Here is a 23,721-nt window from a genome sequence, read left to right on the forward strand (position 1 = left end):
CACACGTGGAAAGATGATCTGGCCCACATGCAGCGTGGAATGACGGCCCTTGGGCAGACCGCTCCTGTTTGCCAGATCTGGGCCACAAGCAGGCCATAGCAATGCCACATGTCAGCCAAGAGCAAATAAATAAACCAGAACTGGACCTTATCTGAGCCACAAAATCTGTGTATATTAAATATGGAGTCATCTCAGCTTTAATAAGCCTGTTAACAAGCAGAATCACTGAAGGAAAGAAGAGAACAGAAAAAGAGACGAGCAGAAACACAAGAACTACAACTGACTTCAGCCACAGCCTTAGATGAAATCAACTGAAGAGAAAAGAAGACATTAAATCTGTGAAGATCTCAGCAGAGGAGGATTAAACAACTCCACAAACAGCATTACCAGCTTCACACACACACACACACACACACACATGCACACACACACTATAAATGGAAATTAAACAAAGGAACTAGACATTAGGGGAAAATATATGATTTAATAAGTTGAATTATAGCAGTTTTGCTGATAAACCACAATCGTCAAACTAATCATTAAATAATTAAATTTCCAATCATGATTTTATTTTTCAGCCAACATTAAAAGTTTGTCTAAGTTTTTTCCCTCATGCATTAACTTTTCATACTTGATCAGCATGTGCTCTGATGTCCTCAATACCTCACACTGTACAGTCTAATTATTACATACATTTACATTTATATACAGATAATAATTTTTAATATCATTTGAACTTTCAGAAATTGATCAGTTATCATCATTCAAAATGTTTTTTCCCTTTTTCTGGGGTAAAATATGTCAAAAGACGAAAACAAAATAGTTTGATTTAACAGATCTGCTGTTTGTGTGTGTGTGTGTGTGTGTGTGTGTGTGTGTGTGTGTGTGTGTGTGTGTGTGTGTGTGTGTGTGTGTGTGTGTGTGTGACCTTGCCTTAACTCAATTACAGCAGTCAAACAAAATCTAATGTTATTAGTTTCAAGGGTCAAGAGGCCAACTAAACATTTAGATGTTCTCCTTCAGTGATTCTGCTTGTTAACATCAGGTGTCTTTAATAATGGTCAATCATCACTCAATTAATCACTTAATAAGCTCATTAACTTTAACTGCTTCAGTGTTACTTTTAACACCCTGCTGTTAATTTAACACTGGGGAATTTACTGTGCATGGAAAACAGGCTTCCATATGGTTCTTAACACAGAGACACAAAAGAATCTGGATAAACTACAAATCCAGCATAGAGGGGTTCAATGAATGTGGTGTTGAATGTGTGTAAGTGTGTGAGTGTGTGTGTGTCAGAGACGCTGTAGAAGGACAGAGTGCCGGCCGACACATCCAGATACACACCTACTCTATTAGAGCGGGCTGAAGGGCCAGATACATCAGTGCATTTATTATTGTGCCAAAAAGTGTAAACCTCATCACTACAGAAGAGACTCCAGGACTTTTCATTTAGTCCAAACCTACAATCACTCCCTTCTTTCCTGTTGATTCCTTTATAGGCCACTGCTACATGACCCGAGCCACTCCATTCAAGCTCCCAGTAACAGCGTCCAGTCAGACTCTCTCGACACAGAACCTGCTCATGGTGCTCAAATCTCTCTGGATGATCAGGATACGGCTGCTGCTCTTTGGTGTGTGTCACCTTTCTGATGTTGTCCTCAGACAGAATGAGTTGAGTGTGTGCTGTGTTTATATCCAGTGTGAGATCACAGGCATCTGAAGACAACAAGAGAGATCAGAACATCTAAGACACTGTAAATACATTCACAGGTAGGTGTGTGTGTGTGTGTGTGTGTGTGTGTGTGTGTGTGTGTGTGTGTGTGTGTGTGTGTGTGTGTGTGTGTGTGTTACAGGATGACTTGCATTTTCTCAGTCCTGGTGTGATCCTGAAATGTCCTCCATGATCTAAACTGAACAGAAACCAAAAAACATGGTTTTAGAAATGCTAATTGTGTAAAATAAATAGTGGCAACATAGGTTGAGGAAAATTGATTAAAATTGGAAATTAAATAATTAACACTTAAGTTTTTTTGTTTTTTTTTGGCTTTTAGTATAAATGTTAGCATTAAGACTATCTTTAAGCTATTGTTCCCCTAACAAAATACACATTTAAAATGTAGAAGATAAATGCATACAAAATGTTGTCTGTCTCTACCACCAGTATGCATCAAAAATGTTAATGACATCATTCTTTACCTCAGCTTTTAAACAGATTTACTTCTCAACACATTTACTATTTCCTACATGGTGTTACTGCAAATTATGATACAATTTAACACTCCTTTTGCTGCGTTCACACCAAACGCGAATTGACCGTCAAATTCGCTTCTATCGCGTCTAGTTGGACGCTTGAACATTTTGAATCCACTCGCGCGTCCAATTATAATGCGAGCGTTTGAAGCGAAATAGACGCTCATTCGAGGCGGGGCAGGGGCAAGTGCTAGGCGGTTGTCTGTTTGCAAGGTGGCTGATGTTGATCGAGCATTCATCGAGAGAGTCTGTATTTCCTCTGGAGAGCAGAACAGCGGCGGGCCTGCCTCTGTTTATCACGTCACTTCACCACGTGACAGCAGCAAGCAGGCTCCTGATTGGTTAACGTGGTGCCAAAGTTCAGATTTTTCAACTCGGGCGTCAGACGTGAATTCACTTCAAATGCGTGAATTCACAAAAAGCACCAAATAAAATCACTCGCGGCAGATGCTCAATTCGCCTCTTTTGCGCGAACGTTGACGCGCATCCATCGCGCCGCACTAAACACATCTATCGCGCCGCAGGACCTCCAGACGCACGTAAACCTGTCGTAACATTGACTTAACATGGAAATCCCTCGCTCCAGATGCTCAATTCGCGTTCAGTGAGAACGCAGCATTACACTAATCTCTCTCTCAAATTCTAGTAGGATAATAAAAAAAAACAGTGTTTTTTTTTGTTGTAATCTTTTTTTTTTTTTTTTTTTTCTTAAAGGCACACTATGCAGTTTCCGTTTTTCTCAAACAGAGACCCCTAGAGTCGCTGTGGAGTACTTGTATTTAACGTTACTGTCGTAAATACCACTCACGCAGAGCCGTCTCTGCACTCTTCCGACCGCGCTTTCTTCATTTTCTTCATCGACTCAGCCATGATTCACGTCTGAAATGCGTGCTAGTGTCTTCCATAGAGGCTGCTTCATATATTGTTGATGTATGTGACATCGTGCCATAAAGCAAGTTGTGATTCTCGCGAGATTTGGCGGGGCGCTACCTCTCAAACTTGCATTGCTGGTTTTGCCAGCAGCATCCACAAATCTTGCATAGTGTGCCTTTAAAGCTAGCTTGATATTAAATGAACAGTTTCACACTTTGATATCACAGAAAATGTTCAATGTTATTTCTTGTTTCTTAAATGAGCTTTGTGGATTCTGCTGTATCAAGTCAATAAAGGCAGATAAAAATAGTGAGAGCAACAAAAAATAAACAAAAATGAAAGCAATTTCTTCACAAAAGATCCATTAGATGACCCTCATCTCACATACAGACACACATACAGTATGAGTCATGACACACACAAGCTGACACTCTAAAGCAGTGGTTCTCAGCCATTTTTCCCACTGGGCCACACTACAGTCCAAGTGCACGTCTCACGGGCAGCATATCATGATGTCACCAAGGCAAACCAACCCAATATAGTCAATGTCACCAAAGAAGTGGGTTTTTGGTTGCCAGGGCAAGACAACCCTGCACAGATTCCCAAAGAACCCAGCGTTAAGGGACCAGTGGATGGAGTTTGTTTTTTCAGAGCATCATCAACGGAGCTGTGTAAGACTGTTTGTTCCCTGCATTTCGACGATGATTGTTTTATAAACAAAGCCCGGATCGACGGATTTGCATATCGTCTAATGCTTAAGGATGGAGCAGTCACAATGATAAAGGTTTGCGGTCGCAGGCGGTGAGTAAAACTGCTTCAAATGTCTGTGTGTTGTTGTTAGCTATCGGCGCATAAGCATAGCTTTAGCACACCGCCCACACGGCCCGCCTCCAGACGCTCGGTTTTTTTCCGGAAAGACTCGGTACAGCCTATCTTTCTTTTATAAATATAATAAAACTAAAGACTTTTTGGAGATATGAAGGATGCAATACTACTCTATAGGTACTCAAGATTAACAGGAGATTGAGTGAAAATGAGCATTTCACCCCCCTTTAAATACAAAGTGACATTTAAAAGAACTTGTGAAGAAATGCCAGAGATTTTTTTTTTTTTATTAAAACTAACATAATAAAGTATGATTTTTTTTTTTTTTACTTTGAGCAATGATGGGAGCTATAATAGACTCTTCTTATGAACATATAAAACAAAACAGCTCCTTGGAAAAAATGAAATGTAGCCTAATATTGTAGTAGCCTAGTTATAAACAAAGGTCTATTTTTAGTTCAGATTAACATTTGAGGGCAGCAATTTTATTCATAATGTCAAAATAAAACCAACGTACTGTTACTTGAAAGCATTATAGCCTACTATTCCTGCCAAACTTCAATGGTTGCAGTTAGTGTTACTACAGTAAATCCATGGTGAATGTTGCAGATCTGTGGACACTGGATAGTTCATTCATGGCACAAGGTTTCTTCCTGGTTTCCACGCGCTGTTTGAGCCGTTAATAACGGAGAAATGTGAATGTTTCTCACTAGATCTCTCACTAGAAGTAGCGAATTCAAATGATTTATTTACTGGATCTCTTAGCGCTGTGTAGTAACAGTGTCGCTTGATCAAGATCAGCTCGCGTTGCTTTGGTCCAAACTGATAAACAACGGTCCGTCAACCACACAATAACGAGCAGTTTTGTTCCGCTTACATTACGTTTGCCATTTGATGTCGGACAATGTTGTGGTGAGCGCGCTTGCCATGCGCGACCCGCCTACATTTGAAATAACAAAATTTTGGTCGGCAGGAAAAATGGTCCAACGAACCGTTCGGTTTGAAAATGTGTACCGAACACCGAACCGAATCCGGCTAGGTATACATCCGTGCTAAACTATCAAGGTGAAAGTCATCATAGCTTGTATAGTATAGACCCAGCTCACAACCCAACTTTGACAATAGATTAACGGCGATATTTTTTTAATCGCCGTATAAGAGTCTCACGTTAACGCAGCACGTTAACGCCGATAACAGCCCACCACTAGTCTTTTCTGAGCTGTAATCTTTTTATCCTGCAGATTGTCTAGCTCTTGTTGCTCATATGATCAAAAAGACATTGTGATTGTGATTCCAGAAAACAGTTTTTAACTAGTTCGCAATCATTAAATAGTCTGCAATGTTTGGCAATGAGACACACAATTTTTAACATTGCTAATGTCACAGCCTGGGACACTTTTAAGCTAGCTCACATTGATTTCAGTTACTTTACTACAGAGTAGGGCTTGCATAGACTAGTCGAGTAGTCGATAGATCGACTACTTCAACCACTATTCGACGCTGTGGGAAACAATCAACTACTCGAGCGTCCATTAACCATAAATGAATTAAAAATGGCGAACGTCACCAACAGACACCACACGTCAGATGTAGTGTTGTCAAAAGACCCGGTACTTCGGTACCAAGTCGGTACTAAAAAAATGTAAACGTCACGGTACCAAGTTTTCTTAAGTACCGGTGGTACCGAGGACCCGTTCAAACCTGGTTCCTTGATGCGCATGCATGCACTGAGTGCGTGCAGTTGCGCGTCCTCTTTATTAAAGCGCTGAGTCATGGCGACAGGTGTTGTGCCGATAAGAAAGGAGGAAAGAGACACATATGGAAATATTTTGGATTAGGCTAATGTCACATTGCCATAAGTGGCCAGATTCGTTATTCCAAATGTTATTCCTCATAATAGAAGCAATGCGGCACGCTCGTTTTTCCAGACGCACCTATGTTAATGGTTGCAACGACAGACGCCACGGAGAGCAAGCGCTTGTGGAAAGGAGAAACTTGTCGTTCTCCGAATGCAACGTTACATGAGGAGAGTAAAGATGAAAAGCTTTTAAAGATTAGTTTCATATAAATTCACGGATAATTTGCTGTTTTGTCATTAGTGAAAATCAATATTGACCTTGTATTTGAAAAAGGATCCTCATATAAAAACAATACTAAAATTCAGAGTAAGTTCATTCGCATTCGAAGATCGACTATTTTTTTACCTTGTATTTGAAAAAGGATCCTCATATAAAAAGAATAGTAAAATTTAGAGTAAGTTCATTCGCATTCGGAGATCGACTATTTTTGAAACGGTGCCATGATGATGAGGAAGTATCAGCAAAGAATTTATTGATTTCTAGCCCTTTGGTACCGAAATTGGTACCGAGAACTGTGGATTTTCACTGGTATTGGTACCGAATACTGAAATTTTGGTACCGTGACAACACTAGTCAGATGTGTGGAAGTATTTCATCACGGATGACAAAAATATTGTAATTGGCCAACTCTGCAAGAGGCCGTTCACATATTGCGTCTAAAAACGTGTGGAAAGCGCGGCCGTGCCGCTGTCTCCTACAAGCGCTTGCGTTCCCATGGCGTCTGTCGTTGCTATGCAACTATGAACTGCGCTCTCAATGATGACGACGAAGAAGTATCAGCAAAGGATTAATTGATTTCTAGCCCTTGCATTAGCTTTACTACTAGATATATTTCTGGAGATGAGAAGGAAAAACCCGCCTGGAAAAACTAGCGCACCACATTGCTTCCATTATGAGCGCGCTCGCTGCGGCCGCGCACCTACATTTGAAATAACGACCTTGAGCGCGAAAAAGACGCAATATGTGAACGGCCCCTAGAAGCAGACCTCTGAAATGAAAGGCAAGAACGGCTATTTATTTGGCTTTAGACTGTTACATGAAAATTTAAAAATGAAATGTCATAATTATAATGTTTATAAAGTTTACTTATGTAATTGTTGCATTAGGCTATGAATTAATAAATGTTTATTGATAAGATCTAGCTATTTCATGTCTTTTCATTTACAGTAGCATGACCCACGAGTAGTCGAGTAACTCGAGTATTGTTTTGATAAGAAATCGACTAGCAGAAATCAGTAGTCGTGCAACCCCTACTACAGAGCAAACAGAAAGGCTGCCCTTCCTGCTCATTGACAGCTAGCTGATTCTTCCAGTACTCCCCTACCTTCACTGCTGATGCTACAACTGTACTTGTTTGCATGTGTCCCTTCATTATTATGTTCCTCGTTTCATTTTTCTGTGTTAAAATTAATGAGCTAATTAATTGAGTGATGATTGACCATTATTGAAGACACAGGAGGGCTGTTCCATAAAACAAGATTAGAATACAAGCCAGGGTTATTTTGGTTCGTCAGACTTATTGTCGGTGGATTCTGTTTCATAAAGCAAACTTAAAATAGTTCAAACTCAGTTACCCTGGCAACTTATGCTGGGAAACTAGCCTGGTCCAGGGCAGGCTAACTGTCAGGCTAAGCCTCATATATATATATATATATATATATATATATATATATATATATATATATATATATATATATATATATATATATATATTATGTACTTTATTATGTCTTTCAATTCAAACACATTTAACACAATTATACAAATTGACAGTTCCTTTAAAGACATCATATTTTCCCCCAAAAAATATTCCTTATTTTTCCTTCTACTTTTTTTATTTTGTGATAATACCCACCAACACATAGCCTAAAAAACACATGATTAGAACAATAACCAAAAAGTACAGAGTTAGACACTTTTACATATGATTTAAGGGGGAAAGGACAACAAACAATAAATAAATATTAATAAAAAAATAACATTCACATATTTATTTATTCACAAACTCTTATAATGACACATAATTCCTAATAGTTATTCAAGTAATATTATTTGAATATCAAATATTCAATATTAAATAAGTAAATAAATAAAATAACAAATAACTAGAAATAAAAGGGAGGGAGGGTTATATAAAAATTTAGTTAATGTAGGCTAATATATATTCCTTTATTTTATGGAATATTCTTTGATTTTAGAGTTGCACATATCTTTTCAAAATGTATATGTTACCGGCAAAGTGTGTAATCCGGCATTCTGTAGAATGCCTAGGTGATGTATAGAATTAGGTAATGTATTTTTTGAAAAAAACATCAGGAATTCTATACATTGCCTAGGCATTCTATACAATACCGGGATTTCACACTTTGCCGGTAACATATACATTTGCTCTTAATTTCATGTTATCCTCTCCATTATGTACTTTAGAAACTAAATCTACTCATTTAAAACTGGGGATTCTTGCTTTCTCCAAAAAATTATTGCATTAAAAGCTGTAATTCTCAGCATTCTAAATAAGTATACATCATCTTTATTAAGTAGCATAGGTCCTATACCCAATAACTATATTTTGTATCTTTATATATTTAGTTTCTTAAAAAAAAAATCTTCCCTGAATTAGGCTACTTCTGTTCACTGAAGTACTTCTGTTCGCTAGAAGTTCACTGCAACTTATCCAACATCCTAAAGATAAATTATTATAATTAGAAGATATTTCTAGTGTTATAAAATATCGCATATTAATTTTCCAAGCAAAATGTATATTTTAGTCAGAATTATAGCGCTCCTATATCTCGTTCAATGTGAAGATTAGCAGCAAAATGGATACATTTGCATGACTTTCTAACATTTACAGATGAAGAATATAACTGTAAAATGTAAGTTTTGCACTGAGGGGAAAAAACATGACACAAACGCATAAAACAGCACAAAATATATGCTGTTTGATGGTGGATCGATTTGATCCACGATCGACCTCTAGGGCTGCTTAAGAAACGCGTGCACACGCAATTATCTAGACTAGATAAACCTGGATCAAATTAGTGAGATTGTGTGAACTTCAATGACCTTTTATGGAACCACTTTAGCCCCAACTTATTTGTTAGGCTCATTCAAGTGCGGTTTTGGAGTTTAATCCCGGCTTTTCTAAGCGTCTTTTATGGAACAACACTCAGATGTTAACAAGCAGAATCACTGAAGGAGAAAAGCTAAAAACTCAAGTCATCATTATGGTGGTCAGTATTTGTTTTAGTTGGGCTCTTGACCCTTAAACTATTAACATTAGATTTTGTTTTCTGCTGTAATTGAGTTATAACTGCCAGATGAACAAAGAGACAAGGTGATCTGGTGGTGTTGGTTATGTTTTGACATAATCATCATTTGACCTGAATTCATTCAGTGCCTTATTTCTGACTTAGATTTATATTGCTGATTACAGCATCACTGTGATTCTACAGCATAAGATCCAGAATTTTCAAAATAAATAAATACTTTAAAAACAAATCTGCCTTTTAGGCACACACAGACATCAAGAATCAGTGTATGAATCTCAACAATGGCGACAAACAGGATATTCAATTAGGAAAACGAAATTACTAAGACAATTCAAATCAAAACTTATTCATACCGCAATGCATGATGGGAGTCATTAATGAGTTTTGATTTGTGGCACCCAGAATGCACTGCAACATGCTTTATTATTGTCACCATTGTTGAGATTCACAGGCTGATTCTTATTGTTTGTGTGTCTAAATAATATAAGGTTTTTGCTTTTTTTGTTAAAGTTTTCAAAGTTTTCAATCAGAACAACTCACAAGAAATCCTTTAATTTAAATTGAAAATGTTGATAATCTTATGCTTTACAAACACAGTGCTGCTATAATCAATTAAGTATATCTAACTCAGATATTATCTAAATGAGTTCTTTCATTCAGTCCAAAATAATGATTATGTCAAAACATGCCAACACCACCTGATTAGAGTCCTGCATGGGTTCGGGTACGCGCAAATTTTGCTCAAACGGGTGAAAAATATCCAACTGTGTCAGATACGTGTGCGGGTCAGGTTGGACACGGGGGAAACACGGGTCTAAACACGGGTTTAAAACAATCACATGCAAACGTAAAAATATTTGCATATTTTTAGAAACACATCTACAAAAATATGCCTGTATTTCAAGTTGATAAAATTATTTAAAATCCACATCAGTTTATTTGTGCCCACGCACCATGCCCTCCCAGGAATCTATAACGTTACCTATAGGCTACTTTCACTTTTAAAAATTCATCATAACCGCGCGCGCGCGCACGCGATCTGCTTGCAGTCGTCGTGATGGATGCTGAGGAGTTGAAGAAAAGAATAGCTAGTGGAGATTGTAAATTTGTCGACAATTCGTCATCAAAAATCAAGTCCAGTGTGTGGGAGAAATTTGGAGTTATCTGAAGAAAATATTGTGAACGGCTTATTTGCTGCATGCATTTTCGTGTTGGATAGCCGCAAATGTGGAACTTCATCGTCAAGGAAGCACGCAGATAACTGTGGTAACAAAGCAATCAGTTCTTCTATCGAAGAGTATTTTTTCAAATTTAACACTGTTAAGTATGTGTGGTGTGCAGGGTGTGTTTGAACCCAAAATTGTCAAATGTAGGCTAGACGAAATTGCGTGGCATATAGTGTTGTAGCCGCATCTGTTCGATTGGTAAAATGTTACAAGTGTATACATGTGTCTATAATGTGATTGTCTAAACTGATTTTATTTCGGGTGGGGGTCGGGTCGGGTGCGGATTTTAATTAGTGCTGCTGTCAGAAAACGGGTCGGATGCGGTTTTAAGCACTGCGGGTACGGGCGGGTGCGGATTTACAAAATCGGACCCGTGCAGGACTCTGCACCTGATACTCTTTTCTCTTTGATCATCTGGCATCATAATTCAGTTACAACAGTCAGTATATATAAAGTTATAAATGTAAGGGGCAGATTTTTTATTTATTTTTTCCTTTTGGCTCCAGGATTATCTGTCTATCCTGCATTTCTTTTTTGTCTACCCATTCCTGGCTTAGTCTGTCTGATCTGACCTGCCTCCTCTTCTCCTTAACGGGATCTGTTGGCCTGGCTTGTTCTTTTTTCTTGCCCTTGCCTGCCCTGACATGAATATCAGCCTGCCCGTTCAATTTTTTTTTTTTTTTTTTTTGCCTGCGTGAATTATTTCCTGCTACTCAGCATCTTATTTTTCCTGCCAAAATTTATTTAATTTTAATTCTGACCCTCTTGGGATCCCTTTGGGATTTTGCCTGTTGCACATAAAACTTTTCTTTTATACCTGCAATTTGGTTATCTCTTCAGGTTGAGAACCACTGCTCTAAAGCATATACTATACACTAGTGAAGTGTTAGATCAGTAATTGAGACTAAAGCTAAATCCTTTAAAGAAGTATGATTTTTTTTTATTCTGGTCTTATGCAGTTTAAACAGTGCCTAAGTCTTTTGCACTGTACCACAGACACACACAGTTTATTTAACCCTTGTGTGGTGTTCATATTTTTGTTACTCAGCCAGTGTTTGTGGGTCTGGTGGACCCGCTGCATTTTTGGGTTTTTAATTCAACACAATCAAAAATGTTATGTTAAAATACTCAACAGATGTTTACTTCATCCCAATTACAAGCAATATAAACAGCATATACGGTTAATATTTTCTCTTTACCTTTGTTAGATCACATTTAAGAATTGCAACCTCATGTGGGAATGGCAGGAGTAGAAACACAAAACTCACTCTTGCACTCTTTTACACTTACACACAATCTCTCTCTCACACGCACACTCATGCACACACCCACAACACACACACCCACACACAAAACACACACACTCACTTGGATATGTGGTGTACAGTCACTCTCCATAGGGATAATGGTTTTTCTAAATTCTAATAAATTTCAAAAAACACCATTTAGTATGTTTTAGTATGAGGACACATATGTCGTCATAAACCATGTTTACGTTGTAATACCCATGTCATTATACACATTTGTGTCCTCATAAACCATATACAAGAACATACACACACTAACAGCAGGCCCTGACAGGAGGAGGACAGAGTAAAGGTACACAGGACCTACAGTTTCCACACTTTTATTAGCCCCGGGTCCAGTGGACCCGAACATCCTGTGTGTAATATAAATGTGTAGGGGGGGTGTACAGTGTGTTTTCATTGAAAATGTGTTCTGATATATATTCCTCACAGAAAATGAGCCAAGGCCAATGAGTCTCAGTTTGAAAAAAATATTAATTGTATAATTTTTATTTTGATAAAAAATGAAAACGGGTCCCACAGACCCGAACACCATACAAGGGTTAAGTGATAAGATACAATAGGTTGTACTGTATTGTAAACAATGTAATGGCTGGTAAGCATGGTGAACAGCTTGTTATTTTTTTTCAATCAACTGAGCTTAAAAGTATTAACAATCTAGTGTAAAATCAAATAACTCTCTTACTTACTTCAGTGTATCCAGTGAGCAGTTTGGATCCTTCAGTTTGTCATTGAGTAGCTCGACTCCTAAATCTCCTGGGTGATTGTAGCTCAGATCCAGCTCTTTCAGGTGTGAGGGGTTTGAACTCAGAGCTGAAGATATATAACCACAGCCTTCCTCAGTCACCATACAGCCAGACAGCCTACAGACACACACAGTCATATTATCTAGACACACATCAACAGACTGATCATCTAAATATACACATCAACAGACAGCTAACCTACAGATACACATCAACAGACAGATCACCTACAGGAACACATTAACAGACTGATCATCTACAGACACACATCAACAGACTGATCATCTACAGACGAAAGAGGAAATCTCAAGGATATAACTTCTAATAAAAAAAGACTTAGATCATTCAGTAAGTCTCCCAGTAATACCTCAGTATCTCCAGCTGACAGGTTGAACACTTCAGTCCATCAGAGAGCAGATTCACTCCTGAATTCTGCAAGTCATTGTTACTCAGATCCAGCTCTCTAAGGACACAGTTTGATGATTGTAGAGCTGGTAACACGGTTTCACAATGCTGAGTGAGATTAAAGCCAGCAAGCCTGTGGGACATAATAAATTACTTGAAATGTTTGTACCACATGGTCTCACCAAAGCACTGAATGAGCATATTAGTTTTGATATGGTAACTAGATATCAATGTGCCTCAACTCACATAGCTTTTGTGCAGTTGATCATAGCTGGTATCAGTCTTCTTCTACCCTCATCTGATGTGTTGTATTTCTTGAGGTCCAGCTCATCCAGCACCTCCTCTGACATCTGAAGCATGTAGGCGATTGTTGAGCAGTGAGCAGGAGAGAGTTTCTTCTCTGAGTGTTTGTCTGATTTCACAAACTCCTGAATCTCTCTGGACAGAGTCTGATCTTTCACTTCCAGCAGACAGAGGAACAGATTGATGGATCTTTCAGTGGAGAGCCCATGTCTATCTTGGATCTTCTCTTTAATGTACTGTGTGGTTCTCCTGATGCTCCCTGAGCTGTTCTCTGTGTGCGTCAGTAGATCCTGTAAGAGTATCTGATTGGACTCCAGTGAGACTCCAAGCAGGAACCGCAGAAACAAATCCAGGTGTCCATTCTCACTCTCAAGGGCTTTTTCTATTGCTCTTTTCTGTAAATCATGCAGTGAATCTAAACACACTTCTGTATTACTGTTTACATGGTTGTAATACACATAGAAAGCAGCGAGAAACTCCTGAACGCTCAGATGAATGAAGCTGTAGACTTTCCTCTGATGAATCACAGATTCCTCCTTAAAGATTTCAGTGCAAATCCCAGAATACACTGAGGCGTCAGTGACGTCTATGCCGCTCTCTCTCAGGTCCTCCTCATAGAACATCACATTGCCCTTCATCAGCTGTTTGAAAGCCACTTCAGCAAGTTTCAGGATCACTTCTCTGTTGGACTGCAGGAGTTTCTCTGGATCTTTCTCTTTATACTTCTGATTCCTCATGTTGATCTGATTCAGCAGGAAGTGGATGTACATTTCAGTCAGAGTTTGAGGGATTTCTGCTCTCAGATCTTCTTTCAGGAGCTTCTGAAGCACAGTGGATGAGATCCAGCAGAAGACAGGAATGTGGCACATGATGTGGAGGCTTCTTGCTCTTCTGATGTGTGAGATGATTCTGCTGGCTTGATGCTCGTCACTGATTCTCTTCCTGAAATATTCCTCCTTCTGAGACTCATTAAATCCCTGAATTTCTGTCAGAAGTTTGATGTAATTGGAGGGGATCTGATTGGCTGCTGCTGGTCTGGAGGTGATCCAGATGAGAGCAGAGGGAAGCAGCTCTCCTTTAATGAGGTTTGACATCAACACACCCACTGATGAAGTCTCAGTCACATCAGAAACTTTCTGAGTGTCTGAAAACATCAGTGTCATTCTACTTTCATCCAGACCATCTAAGATGAACACAATGTTACACTCATAAATCTTTGAGTCCAGATCTTGAAGTTCAGGATGAAAGTCCAGCAGAAGTCTGTGAAGACTGTACTGATGATCTCGGATCAAGTTCAGTTCTCGAAATGGAAGCACAAACATGAAATCTACATCCTGATTGGCTTTTCCCTCAGCCCAGTCCAGAATGAACTTCTGCACAGAGACGGTTTTCCCGATTCCAGCGATGCCTTTAGTAAGAACAGTCTTGATTTGGTCTTTCTCCTCACATCCTGGTTCAGGTGAGGCTTTAAAGATGTCATTGCAGTCGATTGGAGTGTTTTGTGAGTGTTGTGTTCTGGCTGTTTTCTCCATCTGTAAAACCTCATGTTCTTCATTCACTCCTTCTCTCTCTCCCTCTATGACATAAAGCTGTGTGTAGATACTGTTTATTAGGGTTTCATTCTCTTGGAGTTTATGTCCCTCAAATAATCTCTCATACTTGTTCTTCATGCTGGTTTTGTGCTGGTCTTTGACTCTCTGTAGGTCTCCAGTCTCCAATGTGTGTGTCTGCAGGATTGCTTCAGATTTGTCCCGCCTGATGTGGATCTGATAGTGGGATGTAGAGAACAACACAGATCTGATCAGCTCACGTTTCTCTTCCATGCTGAGATAAAAAAGAAAAAACAGCAAAATTACAATGACTGTTGGAGAGCTTCAGAAATATATCAGTTACCAGATATGATTTTAGTGTACCACTTTGAGCTGCACCCCTGTACAGGGCATGCTCTGTTTTTGGAGTGTGCTACAGTAAATTAGCAACTACAAATACTAACGAAAGGTCAGAGGTCTCTGTTCCTTCACTGAATTTAAAGGGTGGCTCCATGGATCTGTTACTCTTCACAGACACGCCGCTGGGTTCTGGAGACTTTGATTTCCATTTCCTGATTATACTGGGGGAAAAAGACAAGCAAAACTGCATTTTAGAGTATTAGCTATACTGTGCATACACATTAAATTTACATTTATTAATTTTTGACACTTTACCAAAGCCATTTACAAATTCAAAAATTATCTTAAGGAGGCAGTAGCAAAGTTCCCAAATTGAATGCATGGACATTTAGTTTTATTTCTCCTATCATGGAGGAAAAAGAAAGAAAGGGAATCAGGCATTATAACAACACCTTGGTGAGTAAATTATTAACTGAATTCTTTTTATATTGGGTGAACTCTCTTCAATGTACTATGTTTCTTCTTGAGTAAATAAAATAATACCAAAATATAACAACATATCAAAAATAACTTCTTGAAAATTCCAAAGGACATTTTTTGGTAAGACAGTGACTCTTTGCTTCTCTGTAATGTAACATTAGGTGTCACTCATTCACTGTCAGCAGGCTACTGGAAAGTCACTTTGAATACAAATGCAAAAATAGTCTTACCTCAGGTCAGAGGACACTGTTCCATCTATTAATTCAGGAGGATCATTCGTCACGGATTGATCACTCTTCATAGACACGGAGCTGGATCCAGAAGATGGAGAACTCATTTTAAAGGCACCATCCTCCCACTTCCTTTTCTCAAAAAGTAGAGTGATTGATTTCAGATCTTTTTATTGGAACCAGAGCTAAACAAATAAAAATAATAAAAAAATAATACAATGATGCTGTACTGAAGTCAAAATTATTGTATTTTTATAGTATTTTTTGGACACTGCAGTACATATACATTAAACTCTTAATCTTATAAGACATTGCAATCTATTTGTCTTACACATAATGTCAAATAATTGCAGTATAATCTTTAGCAAGATGCTGGTTTAAAAGTTCTATTTAGAGACCATGTGCTCTTGAAAAACTTGCTGAAATGGTTATGTAAGGGATCAGGGTTCCTTATTCATCCCAACTTGTTTTGTGGCCTTCTTAAACAATTGCTTTTACTTAAAGGTGCTGTCTGTAAGAATGACACAATAGGTACTGCAGTCCAAATTTAAAATATTGGAGATTGTTGTTTCCCCCGCCCCCTCCTCCTCAGACTTAGCGCTCACGCGGTTGCCAGTTTGAGGACACGCAACAGGATGTGTTTGCAATACGCTGTGTTTCCTGCCAACTGGAATCCCAGGGTGTCGAAATACTATTGGGTGAAATGGCAGTGGGCGAGTTCACACAGACCAAAACAAAAACCGACAACACAGAACGTGTAAAATAATAAGTAAAATAACTGGCTGTAAAAGTGTTTTTCAGAGAAACGAGTATGTGAACTTAGTATATTTCCTAAATATCTGCAAACATATTACGGTATTTTTACGCTTTATTAGCCCATAACCCGCGGTGATGCAGGTGTCACAAACACTGGTGATTATCTGGAAAGGTCTTTTTAAAGCATTATCCCTTACTTTCAACTCAGGAAGTCTCTTAGTGACATATAAGGAACACCCAGGTTCAGTCATGTGACAGTGTGTGCATTTTTGTTGCCATGGCAACATTTCCAAAATGATGGCCTGTCTGGTTAGCATATGTTGCAGTGTCAGCAATTTAAAAAAAAACGCTTGTTTTTGTTACTAAAGGTATGTTTCAACCCATGCAACAATTCTAATGTCTTAATAACATATCCTAGATTACACTTAACCTGATTTTAATCAATTTCTTGAACAAACTGATATAAAACCAGTTGTGAAAATATTGTGGTGACATATATGTCACATCGGGCTGTTAACCTTAAAACAGAAGGTGGATTTTTCATGTGACGTATATGTCACATTAAGAAAAATGGTAATGAGCTGCTCAATTAATTTATCTGATTAGATTATTTTATTGTTATATATTTTCTGCTGCTCATTTCAAAGCATATTTTAACAAATGTAAAAATAAAAAATGTCAAAATTAATTACATTGTTAATGAAATGTATTTTGAAACTATTTTGCATACGTAACTAAAACAAGATGTTGATATCATATGTTGGTCCTATTTTAGGTTATTTTAACTTTTTTGTAGTAAGAATAACATGAATAAATTCAGGAAACAACTTGATGTTCAGAATGTGCTGAAAATTATCCAGGGAGATGACAGTGAGTATGAGGGATGTGACAGTGACTAGGAAAAAGACATCGATGGCCCTGATTACACCCTTAACAAGAAAGACATGGAGGAAGATGAATCAAGTGGGTCTGATTCAGACATTAGCATCAAGTGATTTAGATTTAGAAGCTGCACAACCAAACATAAACTCTGGGAAGCAAAATACAACCAGCCAGGGTAAAAATAAAAATCTTGGAGAAAGAAACATTTTTAAATCCCTGAGTGCACATTCAAAGGGCAGAGTATCACACCTCCAGAAAATCTTCTAACACCCCTGGAGTACCCCTGAGCTCCTAGACTAGAGGAACAATCTAATTTGTACAGTGTGCAAAAATCTGGAACTCAGAAGAATGTTAACACCACTGTTAAAGAAAAGGAAATACTGATTGGTATCCATCTGCGCATGGGTCTGCACCAAATGCCAGGAAATCGTGCATACTGGGAAAATGACACAAGGTGTCCCATGGTGGCTGACAACATGTCAAGCAACCATTCTCAGACCCTGCTAGCAAGTCTACCTTTCACTGACAATAATTAGTCAAATCGGCAAGCAGGGGATAAGTGTTGGAAGATCCTTCCATGGCTTTATATGTTTCGCAAACAATGTCTGGCTATCACCCCGGCTATCTTCCCAGAAAAGTAATAATTTTGATATATGTTGTGGAAAAGAAAATACATAGAAAAAAAAAAACTGTTATTAAGCAAAAAAACTGAGAAAAAAAAAAAGGTAACACTTTATAATAACGTTCAGTTGTAAGGCATTTATAAGTGGTTAGTTAATGATGAACTAATAATTTACAGAACATTCATAAATGATTAGCAAGTGATATACTAACATTTTATGTATGTTTTGTAAATTCCGTTACAAGTCATTTACTAGTGATTAGTAAATGATTAATTATTTACGAAACATGACTATGCATTCATAAATGATTAATAAGTGATATATTAATTATTGTATGTATATTTTGTAGATTCAGTTAGAAGTCATTTACAATTATCAGATACAAATGTTTAATAAATAATGTATTTTTTGTATGTATGTAGCAATTAGATGAGAAGCCATTCATTTTCAATGAGAGCCGGCGGCGAGCTCCGGTGAGGGCTGCGCGACGTGTCTTGGACGGCGAGAGCGGCAAGAGGAGTTGAAATCAAGTCAACTTTATGGTAATAAGCTATGACGCGGTTCGGCGGCAACCAGCGGCAACCAATCGGAATGTAGAAGTCCTCCGCCTGAGAGGAAAAAAATCACGCATTCTAATCTACGTCAGAGCGTCAGAGCATCCCCGAATCTTTCTATGGCGTCGGTGGCAGGGCTCTCGCCGGCGGCGGCGGTGTGAACGTACAGTTACACGGAGAATACACGGTATAAAAATAAATAAAACTCGCGTGCAATTTAATTCATGTAATGCGGAACTACTGTTAGATACGCGGGTTCTTTAGGGACACCTAATCTGTAGCTCCGCTTTAGCTCTGAAGCAGGCTGCGATGTAAAGAAAGATTGCAATGCTGGAATATGTTGAGAGAGAGGTGTGGGCGCGATCGAAAAGTCGTAAAGTGTTTACTTATATTTGTGTGTGAGTGAGTGAGTGAGTGTGTGAGGCGCGGCCGTGATCGAACAGTGGAAACATAAAAACATACTCTGTCATTTAGTTTATGCAGGACATCATTCAAACTGCAAAGTGTTTAAGTTACTGTTAATTAAATTTTTAAGGAAAACAAATATATAAATCTGAAATGTAGTAGATTAATTTTCAATTCATTCAGGTACAATTACCAAACATATCAAGGTATTTTTATTAATTTAATTAATAAACTAATTATATAAAACTATTGTCAGTGCACTACAAACAAACTGGTTCTATGCCTTTACTTTATTAATAAAACTTATTAAAAAAAATACAAGGCTTAAGACATTTATTTTTCTTTTGGTGGTCCAGCCTGAGACATGCACAAGCCTTCTGCATTTTTGTTTTGCTTTTCCCTCTATTGTACCGAACTCGTACCGAACCGTGATATCTGAACCGAGGTATGAACCGAACCGTGACTTCTGTGTACCGTTCCACCCCTAGAAGAGAGTGCAGAGTTTTCAAAGAACAGTGGACCAACGATTATTTGTGAAGAATAACTTTAATTAAAACAAAGTGGGAAGACTTGATTACAACTTTTGCAAACCACTAGTAAAGATAAACAAATATGTGCCAGGAATCAAGTGTTGATATAGTAGTGTGGATATAGTAGTGGGGATGGCTGTGCCAGGCAGCTGTCTTCTGTAGTGTAGTGTAGTGTGTACTGCAGTGTAAGTGCTGACTGGTGAGGGTATAGACAGCTGTCTTCTGTAGTGTAGTGTAGTGTGTACTGCAGTGTAAGTGCTGACTGGTGAGGGTATAGACAGCTGTCTTCTGTAGTGTAGTGTAGTGTGTACTGCAGTGTAAGTGCTGACTGGTGAGGGTATAGACAGCTGTCTTCTGTAGTGTAGTGTAGTGTGTACTGCAGTGTAAGTGCTGACTGGTGAGGGTATAGACAGCTGTCTTCTGTAGTGTAGTGTAGTGTGTACTGCAGTGTAAGTGCTGACTGGTGAGGGTATAAACAGCTGTCTTCTGTAGTGTAGTGTACTGTAGTGTGTAGTGTCGTGTGTAGTGTAGTGTGCACTGCAGTGTAAGTGCTGACTGGTGAGGGTATAGACAGCTGTCTTCTGTAGTGTGTAGTGTAGTGTAGTGTGCACTGCAGTGTAAGTGCTGACTGGTGAGGGTATAGACAGCTGTCTTCTGTAGTGTGTAGTGTAGTGTAGTGTGCACTGCAGTGTAAGTGCTGACTGGTGAGGGTATAAACAGCTGTCTTCTGTAGTGTAGTGTACTGTAGTGTGTAGTGTAGTGTGTAGTGTAGTGTGCACTGCAGTGTAAGTGCTGACTGGTGAGGGTATAAACAGCTGTCTTCTGTAGTGTAGTGTAGTGTGCACTGCAGTGTAAGTGCTGACTGGTGAGGGTATAAACAGCTGTCTTCTGTAGTGTAGTGTAGTGTAGTGTAGTGTGCACTGCAGTGTAAGTGCTGACTGGTGAGGGTTATAGACAGCTGTCTTCTCTGAAACACATGGAGTCTTTAACCACTGTGCACCTGATGTGAGCAAAACATAAAAAAAAAAATGTAACATAATTTATTAAACATTTATGAAACGCATAGTCATGTTTTGTAAATGATTAGTTAATTATTAACTAATCAATTGTAAATGACTTCTAACTGAATCTACAAAACATACATAAAATAATGAACATATCACTAATTAATCATTTATGAACGCATAGTCATGTTTTGTAAATGATTAGTTAATCATTAACTAATCAATTGTAAATGACTTGTAACGGAATTTACAAAACATACATAAAATATTAGTATATCACTTGCTAATCATTTATGAATGTTCTGTAAATGATTAGTTCATCATTAACCAACCACTTATAAATGCCTTACAACTGAACATTATTATAAAGTGTTACCATATATGTAACATTACAGATCTTTCACAAGGAGGGGTTGTATTTCAAAAACAACTGCAGAAACATGTTATAAGTGGTCCATTTGGTCTATTTAATATGCCCCATAATTTTCCTATAAGGAGAAATTGGTCCGGGCTCTTATGGGTTAGAGTAAAAATGTTACATACAGCACCTTTAAATGAAAGACATTGTGACTTTGACCTCAACTGTGTATTTCTGCTTATATAGACAATCACATGCACAAACCACATCTGCAGAGGAACTGAAACAAAAGCACATGATTTGTAGAGAGGAACTGACACTGTCACACAAAAATGGACACATAGAAATGGTTATTGAAAACATAATAGAGGATTGTGCAGATATCCAGGTAGACATTATTATTATTATTTTTTTTTTTATTATGGCATTGTTTAAAGTACTTCACAGACATTAAAGATCATGGTTCTTTACTTAACCTTATAAAGGGTTCTATTTAACACCAATAGTTCTGCTATTGCTACAAAGAACTGAAATTGGTACCATTTAGGACTATTTTTCTAAACATTAAGAAAGCTTAAGCTAAAGTTCAACTCAAAGTTTAAAGGTATAGCGGAGGATTTTTTACTTCCGGGTGGATCACCTATACTATTGGTCCTCCTAATTGTCAATCATTCGGGTGAATCAATCAAACTTATTCAAAAAGTGGAGAGGGTGGGTCTTATCTAAAATTCGGAAAGATCCTCCGCTATACCTTTAACTTGATGTCACATGATCTAGAAATATTTGAATATAAAAAATTATACATTTTTTTTTTTTTTCATATTATTATATATAACGATCTGAGGAAATATCAAAGTAATTTTACTTTAGTCATCCATGTTTTTGCCTTTGGTCAGAGCTTTTCACTGTCGAAATATAATGATCCATATTTGAAATCCCATGTGAAGAAAATCAAAAAATCAAACAGCAGCTCATTTTTATATGACAACATGTTTACATGAAGAATAAGTTCTGAACTTACCACAGAATCTACAGCCGTTTAAAAATCCAGTGTAACAGGTTTAAAGCCTCAAAACAGAATCACTTTTCTTTTCTTTCACTTTTATTTCTAGGGGGAAATCCAATCACAGATTGATACTGTGTGAAGGGGAAGCAACATGAACGGTTGTTCCAGATAAAGAGATAAAAAGATGAAACAGCTAAATTATAAGGCACATTTGAGCCTAGAGCGCATGTGTAAATGTCAAAGCATTCTGGTATGACGGGTAGCAGGGGCGGAGTGGGACCAAAAAATCTACCGGGAAATTTCTGGGGGTTTTTTTTAAATTACAATAAAATGACTGCACAACGTGAAATGCCAAGTGTAATTATTATTATTTAAAAGATCTTGAAGTCAACAACAACATACAATAATAAAAGAAAAAAAGAGCCGCTCAATAGTAAACCATTAATTTTTGTCTCATATATACCACAAGCTACTTTCAAATTTCACAAACTTTTGGCTGGCTGGTAGCTGGTGCTATTTTCCATCTGTGCTAAGCTGTGACACTTTGCTCGTTGATGCCCGGAACATGTCCGTTATTTTGGAGCATTTTGCTGCCTCCTCCTCCATAATTTTTCGCCTATTGAGTCTGACCTTCTCAGCGCCACCTTTCCCTTTTATTTTTTGTCTTTCCATCATTTGGGCTGTTTACACCTGGCCACTTCATGCGTTTTCTCAGATCGGAGAGCTATCTGATTTATCAAAAAGATTCCATTTACACCTGGTCACATAAATGTGTTTATGCAAAACGGATATAAATCCGATCTTCAATTCCCACGCGATTTAATGGAGTGTACACACCGAAAGCAACAGATAGCCTATGAACGTACTCGGTTACCTAATATAACCTCGGTTCTCTCTAGAAGAGGGAACGAGTATTGCGTAAGTTGCTTACGCTACGGGAAAGTCTTCTTTCTTCGAGATCTGAAGCCAAAAAATTATCCTTAATTTTGTATTCATTGTCAACGCAGTGCGGCAGCCGGCAGACCAAGGCAGGCTGTATAAGCGTGCTCATTGGCTGCTCGGCGGCAACTGCTTAAGCCTATCAGTGAGCCTCGTGAAACGTGGCCTCCAATGAGGGCGCTTTGCGCCCTCCACACCCTTCTAATCGTCAAGATGGGTGTGGCCAGAGTGTATATAACGAAGGCTCACAGGCTGAATATCTGGTTTTCGTAGTCTGAAGCGCAAAAGCTCGTGGCGCGACACGGCAGGTTACGCAATACTCGTTCCCTCTTCTAGAGAGAACCGAGGTTACATTAGGTAACCGAGTACGTTCTCTTACGAGAGGTTCTCTCGTATTGCGTAAGTTGCTTACGCTACGGGAACCCATTGTCAACGCCGTGCGCGCCGAGCATCCAGCACTTGAAACCCAGGGAGACCGGGGAAAACATTCTGCTGGAACAGGTGGCCGGTCGGAGAGACGGGCCAACACAGTACAAAGCACTTCACTCAGTGTATAAAATAGAGCGGCGCCGCCGGTCTATAAGTATATATCAGTGCAAAACAGTGGGGCCGGCAGCGCGAGCCCACACAGTACATAAGCACACATTAGGGGAAGAAAAGAGTGACATCATCGGTCTTTTACGAAGAGAATAACCCCCCGCGCAGCAGAGTGGAAGACGGGCGGCCAGCAGCGCGGGCCAGCACCGGTAAACAGCGCGTAACGGGGAATGAGAAACAGAGCGGACCAGCCGGTCTGAGTATAAAACACTTCACCCTAAGTAACATGCCAGAAATATCGTCAGCATGCGAACGTAGTCTGCACATGAGCGACTGGGCAGAGCATACATGTCACTTATACTGACAGCAATTTAGCCTGTAAGGCGGGAACTTCCAGGTTATAAAACCTCACGAATGTCGATGGGGAGGCCCAGCCCGCCGCCATACAAATATCGTGGA

General features: G+C 38.7%; 1 protein-coding gene across 2 annotated transcripts; it reads right to left on the reverse strand.

Moving 5' to 3' along the window:
- Positions 1 to 464: 464 nt before the first annotated feature.
- LOC311077602 (protein NLRC3-like) lies at positions 465 to 22,032 on the reverse strand. Of its 2 annotated transcripts, none has more exons than XM_084106164.1 (8): positions 21,802 to 22,032; positions 15,669 to 15,853; positions 15,063 to 15,179; positions 13,013 to 14,893; positions 12,729 to 12,899; positions 12,305 to 12,478; positions 1,867 to 1,913; positions 465 to 1,719 (listed from the first exon to the last, which is right to left on the reverse strand). In XM_084106164.1, exons 2-8 carry the CDS (start codon positions 15,773 to 15,775, stop codon positions 1,193 to 1,195), a joined length of 3,024 nt encoding a protein of 1,007 aa, XP_083962290.1. In that variant the 5' UTR covers positions 15,776 to 15,853; positions 21,802 to 22,032; the 3' UTR covers positions 465 to 1,192. The 2 variants fall into 2 exon arrangements, with proteins under 2 accessions (XP_083962290.1, XP_083962291.1); XM_084106165.1 differs by having other exon boundaries at positions 15,063 to 15,170; positions 21,802 to 21,987.
- Positions 22,033 to 23,721: the final 1,689 nt, after the last annotated feature.

The sequence above is a fragment of the Abramis brama genome, assembly GCF_963993115.1.
Source record: "Abramis brama genome assembly, chromosome: 2".
Lineage (NCBI taxonomy): Eukaryota > Metazoa > Chordata > Actinopteri > Cypriniformes > Leuciscidae > Abramis > Abramis brama.

Coding starts and splice junctions, on each gene's coding strand:
- LOC311077602 (XM_084106164.1), bottom strand. CDS start 15,775: ATGAGTTCTCCATCTTCTGGATCCAGCTCCGTGTCTATGAAGAGTGAT. Junction 15,180..15,668: donor ACAGTGTCCTCTGACCTGAG/GTAAGACTATTT, acceptor TTTTTCCCCCAG/TATAATCAGGAAATGGAAAT. Junction 12,900..13,012: donor ATCAACTGCACAAAAGCTAT/GTGAGTTGAGGC, acceptor TATGTCCCACAG/GCTTGCTGGCTTTAATCTCA.